The sequence below is a fragment of the Amblyraja radiata genome, chromosome 21, assembly GCF_010909765.2.
Source record: "Amblyraja radiata isolate CabotCenter1 chromosome 21, sAmbRad1.1.pri, whole genome shotgun sequence".
Classification (NCBI taxonomy): domain Eukaryota; kingdom Metazoa; phylum Chordata; class Chondrichthyes; order Rajiformes; family Rajidae; genus Amblyraja; species Amblyraja radiata.
The window spans coordinates 27,614,482-27,628,607 of NC_045976.1; the positions used below are offsets into that span (position 1 = coordinate 27,614,482).

At 42.8% G+C, this 14,126-nt stretch overlaps 1 protein-coding gene across 18 annotated transcripts in view; it reads left to right on the plus strand.

Annotated features, from left to right (window-relative positions):
* Positions 1-14,126, plus strand: part of magi2 (membrane associated guanylate kinase, WW and PDZ domain containing 2) — a 407,390-nt gene that overhangs the window by 280,772 nt on the left and 112,492 nt on the right. For all 18 annotated transcript variants that reach the window (XM_033039822.1, XM_033039820.1, XM_033039821.1 and 15 more), the window contains one exon: positions 9,336-9,557. In XM_033039822.1, coding sequence (XP_032895713.1) covers positions 9,336-9,557 — 222 coding nt within the window. The remainder of the gene's footprint in view (positions 1-9,335; positions 9,558-14,126) is intronic.

Below are 14,126 nucleotides of genomic sequence, written 5' to 3' on the forward strand. Positions count from 1 at the left end.
ACTGCAAGTTGGGGGCTATGCGTCAGTAGATAGGGTGGTTATGGGGTAAAAGGAGCAAATTAATAATATTAATATAATATCAAGGGGGTAATTAGCGTGAGTGCGGGGGGGGAGATAGTTAGTGTGTGTGACGCTGCGTGCCGCCTCCCCCCCCCAACAACCGCACGTTGGGGGAACAGACCCAACGGGTCTGCACGTGGTCTAGTATGTAATAACATTTGGAAAGTATCCAGTGTTCACACAATTTTGGATTTTCTATTACAGCCCATTATTCCACTTGCTTTGAAGATGAATTAAAATAATTTAATTCAGTGATTCTTAATTGTGTCACTATAGCATCAGCACAATCAGACTGTCAGCATGCATTACAAGTGATTTCCTTCTTCCTGGGGTGCCAAGGTGACTACCAAGAGACCGGCAAATTTGATTTTAATGCTTGTTGACTTTTCCATGAGCTGGCAACACTTTGCACCAGCACAATAAGTACGTTAAATTATTTGATGGAGTTGATTGGACATGATATTCATGTATCTTGTAAATGAGGATGACTCTGAAATCCTTTGATAGGATTTAAATATATTCATACAGTAGAGAGAAGAGATTGAAAGATCTCTGTAACCTGGACCAAAAAACAAACTACTTGAGGAACTTACGGTTCTGCCAGCATTTGTGGAGAGAAAGGAATTGTTGACATTTTGGATCAAGAGCCTGCATCAGTATGGAACATCTGGAGTGGAGTCAGGCTATCAACTGGCATTGAATTAACATTAGGAAATGTAGTCAAGTCAAGTCAAGTGAGTTTATTGTCATGTGTCCCTGATAGGACAATGAAATTCTTGTTTTGCTTCAGCACACAGAACATAGTAGGCATTGACTACAAAACACATGAATAAGTAAACTGATAAAGTGCAAATAACAGATAATGGGTTATTAATGTTCAGAGTTTTGTCTGAGCCAGGTTTAATAGCCTGATGGCTGTGGGGAAGTAGCTATTCCTGAACCTGGTCGTTGCAGTCTTCAGGCTCCTGTACCTTCTACCTGAAGGTAGCAGGGAGATGAGTGTGTGGCCAGGATGGTGTGGGTCTTTGATGATACTGCCAGCCTTTTTGAGGCAGCGACTTCGATAAATCCCCTCGATGGAAGAAACGTCAGAGCCGATGATGGACTAGGTAGTGTTTACTACATTTTGTAGTCTCGTCCTCTCCAGGGCGCTCAAGTTGCCGAACCAAGCCACGATGCAACCGGTCAGCACCTGTAGAAGCTAGAGAGAGTCCTCCTTGACAAACCAACTTGACAAAATGTCCTCCTTGACAACATGTAGAATGGGCAAGTAACCATTGGGACAAAACCAAGAACAGATGTATGTAATCCTCTGGCACATATCAATCTCATATAAAACACCAAGGTATAACTGCAAACCCCAAACTGGGGTCGCCAGACGTCTCACCGGGCTGACAAGGGGGTCTGGCACCGGCACAGTGTCTGGAGCTGGGGCAGGTGTCTAGCGTAGAGAGTGTGGCCAGCATCGTGGATCCCAGTCTGGAATAGAGGGGAGAAGCGGCGGGAAGTGCTCAAGGGAGGTTGAGGATCGCTCCCGATCTGTAGGGCAGGTATCTGGGTGAGAGGGTGTGTTGGCGACCGGGGCTCCGGCTCTGGGACACAGGTGAGCAGGATGCTCCGTATCTGAAGGACAGCGGTCTGAGACAATGTCCGGGATACCGATAACGGCGAAGCTGCGAGTGACTGTGAACGGGTCTCCCAATCCTCAACTTGAAGCAATCATGTACAATAAACATTTAAACACCAAACAGTGGCCTTGCCAGCCTGCGGGCAATCGGTTGATCACTAATGGTTGCATCGATATCTTGCTCGTTGCCAATGTATGGCAGCTCCTTAAGTGGGAATATGTCGCACCTCCCAAACCACGAGTTATTCTTGGTTTTCTCAATCGTTCTTGGATTGTCGACGATGCAAAAGAAAAACAAACGTTTGAATGAATGAATTGCTGCTTTGTGCGAGCGGTGGCAGCTGCAGTCCGGAATGTCAATGGATGACCACTGTAAACTAGAAGCTGCTGTTCGTGCAGCGAACCAGGTCAGCACCCAGCGGAACTTTTGTCTGATCAAACCCTCCCTATAATATCACCCAGATACACATCACTCCGGTAGACACAAAATGCTGGAGTAACTCAGCGGGACAGGCAGCATCTCTGGAGAGAAGCCAGCTGGTGACGTTTCAGGTCGAGACCCTTCCTGTAGGGTGAGTTATTCCAGCATTTTGTGCCTACCTTCGATTTAAACCAGCATTTGCAGTTCTTTCCTACACATATCAGTCCGGCCCGCTTTGGTCTTTAGACTACAACCTTTTAGACTTTAGAGATGCAGTGTGGCAACAGGCCCTTCGGCCCACTGAGTCTGCACCGACCAGCAATCACCCTGTACAGTGACCAAAAAAGTGGGGGGGGGCTACCGCCCTCCCGGTTCCGCGGCCTATGAATTGAATGACAATAAGCCCACATAACTGCAGCTCCTGTTTATGCCTGCACCCTTGTTTTTTTACAAAACATTGGTAGTCACAGTTTGATATCTGTAACAGCTGCCTAGTTCTTAAAACAATGTTTGTAATTCCACAAATAAACCTGAACGGCCTGGGCGTTTTTTTCGGCAACCGCCGGCATCATTGACTGACGTATCGGGTCACCGCAGCATGATGACGTATGACACGCGGTGTTTTTTTAAGTGTTGCAAAAAAATGTTTGTCGCCGTTGGATTTAGAAATGTTCTAAATCTTATGGCAACACTGATATGATGCCGGCAGTCGCCAAAAAAAATCACCAAATGGGACAGGCCCTTGATCTAATCACCTAGGAATTGCTTATAGGTGATCATAGGTTTATTTGTGGAATCATACACTTTTAAAGAACATATATGGTTTACTTAGTATCACAACAGTCACCAATTATGCAAATGTCACCTTTAGAAATGTTCAAACGCTTTTACATCTCAAATAGCTTATTTCTAAGAGAGTGATCCAAGGTCAAGGAGCTTCTTGAGTGGCATTGCTTCACTGATGATGTCTTGTGACAATTTATCAGGATTTCATTGACAGCATCTTCTAACCCTGTACCAGCTAGCAGGACAAGGAACAGACACAGGGAAACACCAACATCTTTAAGTTTATCTCCAGGTTATATGCATATAATTCTGACTTGAAAATATATGAACATTCCTCCATTTGAGAGGACTAAAATCCTGATCTACAGCTCTCCAATATATGAGCCACAGTAGTTACAGAAGAGTTCAACACGATTGTGTTGTGAAATAAATGCTGCTTCTTCTTGCGTATGGCGTGCACAGCCTAAAGTTGTAGGACCACTTGTTCTATTTGATCTTATTTGATTGTGCACGCCGGGTTGATTGCATTTGTCGAAACACTCACATGAAGGTTGCAATCTTCCACCCCAAATAAATGCTGTTTTTTCCAGATGCCTTCATTCCAAGAATGAATAAAAGACTTAAGGCATCCATCCTGCTGTTATAGGAAAAGGATGGATCTTACAACCATCACTGTTAACTGATGAACTATCGATTAAACTATGGTGATATCAATCATTTTATTTTTTTACAGGGTTCTCAAACACTCTCTCTGTTTTGATTATAGACCAGAAATTTTCAGGACTTGGGTATATAGTACACGGAAGCTTTGAGCATATCCTTAAATAATTTTCTCTGTGCATGTGGTAATCTACAACACACGACAGAGCTTAGAATAAAGTGTGTGTTTTGGGAGTTGAAAGTAGTCAATGCCAGCTGGAGATGGCCATTACTGTGATTTTAGTTCTCCAATAAACTGGCATCATACTTTAAAGTGGATTTTAAATTCAGTGCTAAAAGATTGCTTAAAGATAATTGATATGAAACATTAACCCTGTTTTTCTCTCCATTGATGTCACCTGAGTATTTCCTACCTCTTTTTTAACATTTTGATTTCTAACATGTGCACCATTTTGCTTCAGGATTGCTTTGTCCTTGGCAAATTGCATTAAAACAGCAAGCACAGAATAAACATTATTCGATAGATCTTGCCAGATTGTCTTTATTTACACTAAATATTTATATCATGCTGTATTAGTTTTCTAACAATCATCATATGTCATGATGCAAATGTAACAATTTGGGCCATTCTGTGTTTGCACACACCATTGCTAATAAAGAAAGAAACCCTGCTGTGAGTTTGGTGTAAACCACAGCAGCTTTTAGAGGGGTTTAATGTAGAAATTGAGTACAAAATATCTTTTTTTTTGTTTGTTCTTTGGTAATCATTTGTTTAGCATTTTGGTGTCTCATGGCTAAAACAGAAATCATAAATAGAGCAATAAATCAAATTGCATTATTTCTTCCCTGATTATGTGTTTTGGCTTAAATATGGACTGTAGCTCAAAGGGTAGAAATGTCAATTATAAAAAGAAGATAAGAAATGGGAGCAGTCAGCCATTGCAAGTCTGCTCCACTGTTGAGCAAATCAAGTCTGCTCTGTTCTAACACAATTTTCTAGAAATCTGCCAAACTTTCCTTCAAACACAATCAACGATTAGGTATTCAATGCCATCCAGTGTAGACATTTCAAAAGATTTACAACTCTCTGAGCAAAAAAATGTCTATTTATTTTAGTGATAAACGGAATGGCGGACATTTAGAGACTATGATCCCGTTCTAGACTCATCAGCTAGGCTAAATGTCTTCCAGTACTTATCCTATTGTATGATCCTTTTTTTTTTTAAAGAGGTCACCTCTCCTTGTTTTCACTGGCAGAGAATAGAGGCTAGCCTATGTCTCTCCTCATATGTCAGAGCTGTTATTCCAGAAACAAATTGGTGCACTCTCTCTACAGCAAGTATATCCAATTTTAAAGGTTAGGAGACCAACATAATTTTCAAAGTATATTCTCTCTAATTATAGTAAGATATCTTTCCTTCTGCAGTGAAAAAGAATTACAAATCATAACAGGCCAACATTCTGAGGCAGAAGGTACCAGCTTTGAATTCCTTTCTAAAAACTTGACAGCAAAAATCCAAACTGACACTCCAATCCAGCTTGATGAAATCAAGTTGCTGGCTGAACAATTCATCTGTCTAGTGCCATGAAATGGCTTTGTAGAGTTAAAAGTTCCATTAACCAATTATGTACATGTCCAGTGTGAAAAAACAAGTTGTTTTGATGTGAGAATTTTGTGCACCATTGTACTGTTTTTCAGTTTACTAAGAGTAGTGTAATATCTAAAATTAGCTTCCAGGAATGTTTTCTATTGCTGTGGCCTGAATCACAAGTAGTCCTGTTTACTTATAGAGAACCTACTTTTAATAATACTAAGGCTAAAGAAAAATGTTCAGTAAGAGATGGACATAGCTCCCCTACACACATAATCTCTGACAAACAAACCTCAAGTGGACTGACCCAGACTGGAATTGGGTAACCCACACCTCCAGGGAATTACTGCAGGATCCTCTCAAAATTATGTTGTCAGAGCATTCTGAATAAATTCCCTGTTGTGTATTTGGTGCTGTAAACGGGCTTTAAATAATACTCGGACACGGAGGTAAACTACAAGTTACTTTATTTCAGGCGCCACCTAGAGACTCTCCTGCGCATGTGTCAATTGCGCAAGACATTAAATATGTTAATCATATTTCATACCCAACATTCCTCAAAGAAGAAAATGGTTCAGCAGATCAGAAATAGGGAATACATTAGACATCTGTCAGAAATACATCAGGCAATAGAGTTTTGCACAGAAGCAGCACCACTTAGACTTTTCAGGTCAAAGACTCATTCTAACAACATATCTTCGACCCAAAACTCTTTCTTTTTACACACATGCTGTCTCATCTGCTGAGTGTTTCCAGCATTTTCTGTTATGATTTCAGATTTCTAACATCCACAGATTTATTGTTCACTAGACCAAGTGGGACCCATTGGCTCCCTGTCACACGGGAGGTCTGGTCCCCCAACGCAACCCGTTCCCCCAATGCAATATTCCACCACTCACCCGTTCCCCCAATGCAACCCGTTCCCCCAACGCAATGTTCCACCATTCACCCATAGCCCCCATCTGCGCTGGGACGGCTCATTTCCCCTTATCCCCAGCACTCCCCCCTCCTCTTCATTCTCCCTCTTTTAAAACTAAAAGAAAAATGCAAGCACTTGCTGCCAGAACTTTAAAAAAATTCCAATTCTTCCCCTGCCTCCCCCAGCACCCCTCCCCCTCCTGTTCAGCCTCCCTCTGCCAGGACTCTGTGATTGCAACATTGTTGCAAATGAGATCCTATTGTGACCGTCATTAGCTGTAAACTGCCACTGCAATTGCCACTGCAGTGTTCAAGTCATTCTTCCTCAAACTGGATTTTGTAATGTTAAAAATGTGAATAACGTAAAATATAACATCAATCTGAACTAAACTTGATGAAAACACATCCCAGGACAATTGTGAGTAAGGTGGTGCAAAAATTATAACACTATCGTGTACCGTTTTGGCATAATTTCAGGATCACACACACATACACGTAGAAATAAACAAGATGAGCGTTTTAGTAATACAGGTGCACAACCTTTTATCCGGAGTTCCGGAAACCGAAAAGCTCCGAAAACCGGACATTTTTTCCAGGATGTCGTCTGCACACCAAAGCTCGCGTTTGGCGCCAAACTTGACCCGAAACAACCCACGGTCAATCCAGGTCTGTACTACTGTAGCGGCTGCCTCCTCCCCGGAGACCGGGGAGACACTTAAACATCTGTAAATCATTGCTTAAATGTTAGTCAGTTAGTTTGGAGGGCTTTTATGTGAAGGGGGGGGGAACTTTAATTCTTAGTCCCCTACGTGGTTGGAGAGGCGGGGAGCGGGCAATGCCTTACCGGGTCGCCGTGCAGTAAGCTCCGGAGCGCTGTGGCTGCCGACTCCCAACATCGCGGAGCTGGGGCTGCGGGCGTCCGGCCGCGGGCGGCGCCGGTTGTAGCTCAGACCCCGGCAACTCTACCCCTGGCTGCGCGGCGTTCCAAATCCAGCGCCGCCCGCGGCCGGACGCCCGCAGCCCCAGCTCCGCGATGTTGGGAGTCGGCGGCCACAGCGCTGGGATACCAGCGGGGAGCGGACAATGCCTTACCGGGTCGCCGTGCGGTAAGCTCCGGAGCGCTGTGACCGCCGACTCCCAACATCGCGGAGCTGGGGCTGCGGGCGTCCGGCCGCGGGCGGCGCTGGATTTGGAGCGCCGCGCAGCCAGGGGTAGAGTTGCCGGGGTCGGAGCTACAACCTTTCTCCAACCTCCAAGCTCCGCGATGTTGGGAGTCGGCGGCCACAGCGCTCCGGAGCATACTGCACGGCGACCCGGTAAGGCATTGCCCGCTCCCCGCCTCTCCGACCAGGTAGGGGACTAAGAATTAAAGTTTCCCCCTTCACCCCCCCCCCACCACATAAAATTCCTCCAAACTAACTGACTAACATTTAAGCAATGATTTACAATGATTCCCCGGTCTCCGGGGAGGAGGCAGCCGCTCCAGACTTTTCAAGCCGCCCGCGTTACCTACCTAATCTACGCTAAAAATCTTCCATTTCGAAATCCGAAAAATTCCGAAATCCGAGAAGTGTCTGGTCCCAAGGCTTTCGGATAAAAGGTTGTGCACCTGTATATAGATGGAAGAAAGATGACAAGGGTGTCTGTAAGAACATGGTGTCTATAAAAACCTGTAATTTTGTAAGCTCTACGTTTTATTTATTTGCTAGAAAAACCTCAAGCAAACAAAATAAGTACCTGCACTTACCATTGCCCCCAGAAATGTAACCTTTCCAGGCTACCTTTGCTGAGAGACTTATTATGTAATAAGGCTGATTACAGCTTACTGTTAAATTGAAGAAATCAAAAAAATTATCCACCATCATAAAAGGAGAACAACAATAAATTAGTCTTGTGCCTTTATTCCTCGAAGGGTCACTTGGTTTCAGTTCAAAGTTTCCAAAATTTGGAGGCTTTCACAAAGGTTGCTCGTTCTCTTACAATCACCCCGGCGCGACTCTCGTCAGCTGCGGCCTCTGCAGTCTGTCTGCGTTTTTATTATTTTATGTCTATGTTTTTATGTAGTTTTTGTTATTTTTGTTGGGGTATGTGTGTGGGGGGGTGGTGTGGGGGGGTTGGGGGTAACTTTTAAATCTCTCCCTGCACGGGAGACCCGACCTTTTCTTTGTCGGGTCTCCGTTGTCGTTGGGGCTGCATCGAGGAGCGGCCTCCAACAGGAAGACCGGGGGCTCTGGTGCCGACTACTCACCTCACCGTCGCGGAGCTGGCCGAGTCCAGAGCGGGTGGAGCTGTGGTGGACGCTGCTGCGGCCCGACCCCCGGAGATTCGGTGGCTGCAACTGCGGGTTTGGCGGGCGGCGACACCGGGAGCCCGCGGGTCCCTGGAGGGAGACCGCTTTTCGGGGCTTCCGCAGCGGCGACTTCTCCCGCCCGAGTTGCGGGGTTGAAGAGCACCTGGAGCGGGGCCTTACAGCACCGCCCCGCGCGGCTTGGAATGGCGGCGGGTCTCTGCGAGCGCACGCCGGGGGCTCTAACACCAAGACCCGGTGCGCGGCCTTGCATCACCCGGCGTGGTTTTAATGGCCACGGGACAATCGCCATCGCCCGCCGGGGGCTTTAACTTTGACATCGGGGGGGAGAGTGCAGTGGAGAGAGAAGTTTTTTTGGCCTTCCATCACAGCAATGTGATGGATGTTTATGTAAATTATGTTGTGTCTTGGGTCTATTTGTTTGTAATGTATGGCTGCAGAAACGGCATTTCGTTTGGACCTCAAGGGGTCCAAATGACAATAAATTGAATTGAATAGCAATATATTTCACCAGTATCATTTGCATTCCCTGCTTCAGAAGCCTTTACCTCCCTGAGGAGATTCTGTTAACTGCCTTCTGGCATTGTGGTACAAAACTGTACAGAAATGGTCAGATGGCATTTCAATTTGGGACCTTTCTTGTCTGAAGAAGGATCCCGACACAAATAACATTATCTGTCCATTTCACTCCACTGAAGCTGCCTGGCCCACTGAGTTCCTCCAGAACCTTGCCTTTTGCACATGGATCCAGCATCTACAGTCTCTTGTGTCTACGTGGTCATTACATTACATTGTTGAAAATAGAAGCTTACTATGTAGAAATCAGCTGCAGTGTCTTCTACATTACAACAGTAACTAGGAAAAAACTTAATTGCTTAGAGTGCTTTATGTTTCACTTTTATTGTGCATCTTTGAAATGTGATGCTTGGCACTTGACAGGAATTTACCGTTCTTTTATTGCAGACAATTACTATGGCACGCCAAAACCCCCAGCAGAGCCAATTCCACTGTTGTTAAATGTAACGGATCAGATTCTGCCTGGTGCCAGACCGAGTTCAGAGGGCAAAAGGAAAAGAAACAAGTCAGTAAGTAACATGGAAAAAGCTGAAATTGCTCCTCCTGAGGCAGAGGAAGAAGAAGAAGAAACGCCTGTTGTCAATGGAAATGGAGACACAATAACACCAGGTCAGTACTTCATTGCAGTGAGAGCATAGAATAGGACTGGAGTGGAGAGATGTTAACATTTCTGTCAACATTTTGTAATGGCATGTACTTTTGAAATATTGGGAATTGATTCGCAGTGAGCGTTGATTTTTCTCCTTACATTTGTTCATATACATTCCAATAAGTATGCTGTTGTCAATGCGGAATCCAAAGTGAAATGTAGAGTCCTTGGACTAGGTGAACTGGGAAAGGCATTATGAATCTCCTTCATCAATCAGGTTCATGAGCAGTGCAAAGACTAAATAATAATGTGTAAACTGAAATAGTGTATTCATCAGTAAGGCAGGTAGAGGAGAGTAACAAAGCTACAAGAAGGATATCTAGAATGGAGATGAAAAAAACAGAAAGAAAAATATGATGTAAAAGCTTTTTTCATAAATCATTAATGGTGAATAGAATTTGGTCTAAGAGTCCACATTTGAGACGTTAATTTCCAATCCTCATTCAGTTCATTGGCAATGAAAATTTATCAAGATGTTATAAATATACATGGGGTAGATTAATTAATTTAACTTTCTGTGTCAAGTTCGCTTTGTATCTAGTACCATTAATGTAAGACTACTCGATAAATTTGAACAGAGTTTCATATGGTGAAATACAGTTTCCTCAGTCTTACAAGGAACAACTCCTAGATTTTCGCTTTTAATTATGCACATGTCATCACTAAAAGTTGCTGAATGATTTCTGCATAAAAATGAGTAGCACTGATAGGTTCACATTTATTTTTGCGATGAAATTCAACCTCATAATTAAATAGCTCTACGAGTTAGAAACAATTTATTTGATTTTAGTCATTTTTTGCAAAGTATATTGTTAAAGCACTTTTTTACAAAGTATAAAGTAAACCACATTTGGAGTACCTTGTGCAGTTCTAGCCGCCACACCACAACAATGATATGATTGCACTGGACATGGTAAAGAGGATATTCATCAAGACATTGGTTGGATGGGATACCTTTAGTCATAAGGAGAGGTTGATTAAACTGGGTTGTTTTCTCAGGAATCTGAGGGGTAACATGATGGAGGTGTATAATATTAAGAGAGACATGGAAAGGGTAGGTAGATTACATTTTTTCTCATGGCAGGATATTATAAACAAGAAGGCATAGGTTTAACATGAGAGGGAAGAGATTTAAAGGAGATCTGTGGGAAGAGTTTTTCATATAGAGTGGTTGATATCTGAAATTCGTTGCCAGAGGCAGTGGCGAAGGCAGATACAATCACTTTATTTAAGAGGCATTTAGGCAGGTGTTTGAATAGGCAAGGCATAGAAAGATACAAATCTAATGCAGAAAAATGGAATGGGTGTAGATGAACAAAACGGTCGACATCGACATGGTGGCCCAAAGGGTCTATGACTCAGGGCGTACATTGATAAGCTGTTTTGGTGCATGGTCATGTCCCGAATTTTAAAGGTATTGAGCTCTTCCAATTGTACTGACCAGAGAAAAAAAGCAAGTATGAGAGAAGATGAAAAGAAGCAGAATAATAAACAAACTGACAGTTCTCCCAAATACCCCCAGGCTAGTGGTTCAGAAATGGTGCAGCTGCAAAGATAACATGCTATTTTTTCTCCAATTGCTTTCAGAAAGGTTCCAGTATAAATGGAAAATTTAGCTATACATGAATAGTGGTGATGGCATACAGTTTGTCTTTTTTTGCAATGGTCTATAAAAAGCCACTTCATTTAGACTAATATTCAATAATTATCAAATCTGTTTCTCACAATAACTTAGTTACATCACAACTATAGGGAAATCATATTACTCATTGTGAGTTGATTGGTTCAGGAACGGCTGATCCATATTTTGGCATCTGTGCAAAGACAAGGCGTGAATTTAGCTGGCACCAAGCCAGTCTGCGATAATGTTTGCCTCCTACAGGAAGTTTTCGGTTGGAATCCATGTTTTTTTATTTTCCTTTTGTTTATGGTATGCAACATTTCATTTATAGAAAAGCCAAATAAAGTGTGGTTTACGTAGATATCGTGCAAAACAAATTATATTGAATTAATGGAAAGAGGGCTGGTGGTTTGGCTCTTAAGAAGCATTCACGTGACCCGTAACAGATTTTACAATGTAATTCTGAAATACAGTGGATATGCAGAAAGGATGAGAAATTGTAAATGCAATGAATGTTGTAGGTCTCTTGTTTTGCAGAGTGTATGTGGCCATTCCGAGTCCACAAGCTATAGTTTGTGAACAAATATCTTAGATAACATCCTTTTAGAATTCTTTTTGACCTGACAAAGCCGTTGTTATTTACTGCTTCCCTTGTTATTTACTGCTTCAGAGAGACGTTAGTTACCTTGTGCAAAGAGCAGAATTTGAATTGAATTGAATTGATTTTATTAGGGACAGTGCATATTAATAAACATTTGCATGTAATATGCAAGATTGTAGCCAGTAGCTAATTTCCATCTTTAGTCCCACACAAGGTAAACACATCCCAAACAAGGTAAAAACAAAAGACAAAAACAAAAACAAAACAAACAATATGGTTTAGCCTGCAGTCATAACATAGAATAAATAACAAACACTCAACACAGTTTAAAGTCCCAAAGTCATTGTCTCTTTCCTCCTTGCTTTCCCTCTGCGCTGAGGCAATCCAAGCCTCCGATGTTATGATCCCGCCGGGTGATGGTAGGTAAGTCCCGCAGGCTGAATCCGAGCTCCGCAAACGGGCCGGGCAGTTGATTGTCACTTGAAATATTTTAGTACATTTAGAATTGATGTGCCAGAAAGACATCAACTGCATGACAGTTTGCTACTTGAAATGCCAGGTTCCAGAATGCAACAATGGTAACAATAAGCATCATTATCCAAAAAGGTGATCAATTTGAATGTAAAGTTCATCTGACCACAAGTGTCACCATTTAAATTGATGTATTTTTTCACTTAAATACATTGGTAAATTGGATTTTAAGCAGTGTGTGGGTGCTAATACATAGAATAAGGTCAGTTTACAACCTTACTCATCTGAGATCAGATAAAGTGAAGAGGGGAACAAATAGGGATACTCAAAGACAAACTGTCTATTTCCACTTTTATAACATAATACAGCTCTGATCTTTGTTACTTGTAGATTTCACAGTTCCAATGATTTCCTAGTGAACCTCCTGTGTTTTTTATATCATAGCTAACCTTGTACTCACTCAAAATTTTCTTGCACATACTGCACTTAAACTGCTATAATTAACTAACCAATTTCAACTGCAACTCTGACAATGCCTCCCTTGTAAAATCTTAATTCTGGATTTCAAGTGCTTCATTGCATTCACCCCAACTCTGCCCTCCCACCCACCACCAGCCAACAGTCTCCTCCATTCCGGCAATATTACCCAATCCTAAAAGCTTTCATTGCTACAATTCTGTCTTTTGCACATTCCTAATTTAGTAATTGGTGCACTATTGATGGCCACGACCAAGGTTTTGGAGTTCACTCCCTAAAACCCTAGCGTAATTGCTCCGCTCATGACAGCCTGAATCCGCAGAGAGTGGTGAACGTATCCCAATCTATCACTGTCTTCCATCAAGTCCTTCTTCACAATGACTTGCATCAGGAAAGCTGGAAGTCATGTCATAGATGCCTGCTATCCTGGCCATTACCTTTTTTCTGTTCTATCTTTTGGCTCGGTGTCCAGATTTAAAAACACTTTCTTCCCCACTGATATCATACTCCTGAACCAACCACCTCTTCCACACTCCCTTCCCTGAGGTGCTGCCACATACTCTTACCTTATTCCATTAGCCATTATTGTACTTTAATTGTTTTTGCACTACTTCGCGTTACATTACGTCTTTGCTACTTTACCTTGGCCGATGTATTTATTGTTGTATGTACACTGTTCACTCTGTGATTTTCATGTGAACAAGAAATTTCATTGCACCCTGGTATTGGTCTTAAAAATAAATTGGATAGTTATATGGATGGGAAAGGAATGGAGGGTTATGGTCTGAGCGCAGGTATATGGGACTAGGGGAGACTATGTGTTCGGCACGGACTAGAGGGGTCGAGATGGCCTGTTTCCGTGCTGTAATTGTTATATGGTTATATGGTTATATGGTATGTATGACAATAAACTCCTGAATCTTGCCAAAGCTTGCAATATCACAACAGGTAGACAAAAATGCTGGAGGAACTCAGCAGGTGAGGCAGCATCTATGGAGCTGATATATCACAACAGGACTTGCTTATCTTTGAACTCTAAGCGATAATAAACTGCTTCTAAACACTTTGGTGTATTTGCAGGCTCACTTTCTGCAGGTCCTAAACTAATACACACAGATCCCTCGATAGGAATGTTTACCAGTTTCTTTGGAGATTCAGAGCAGAAACAGGCCCTCAGGGCCACCGAGACCGCACCGACCAGAGATCACTCTACACCAGCACTCTCCTATACACTAGGAACAATTTAAACCTACAAACCTGTACGTCTTTGGTGTGGGAGGAAACTGGAGTACCTGGAGAAAACCCACCCAGTCACAAGGAAAACATACAATCTCCAAACAGACAGCACCCATAGTCAGG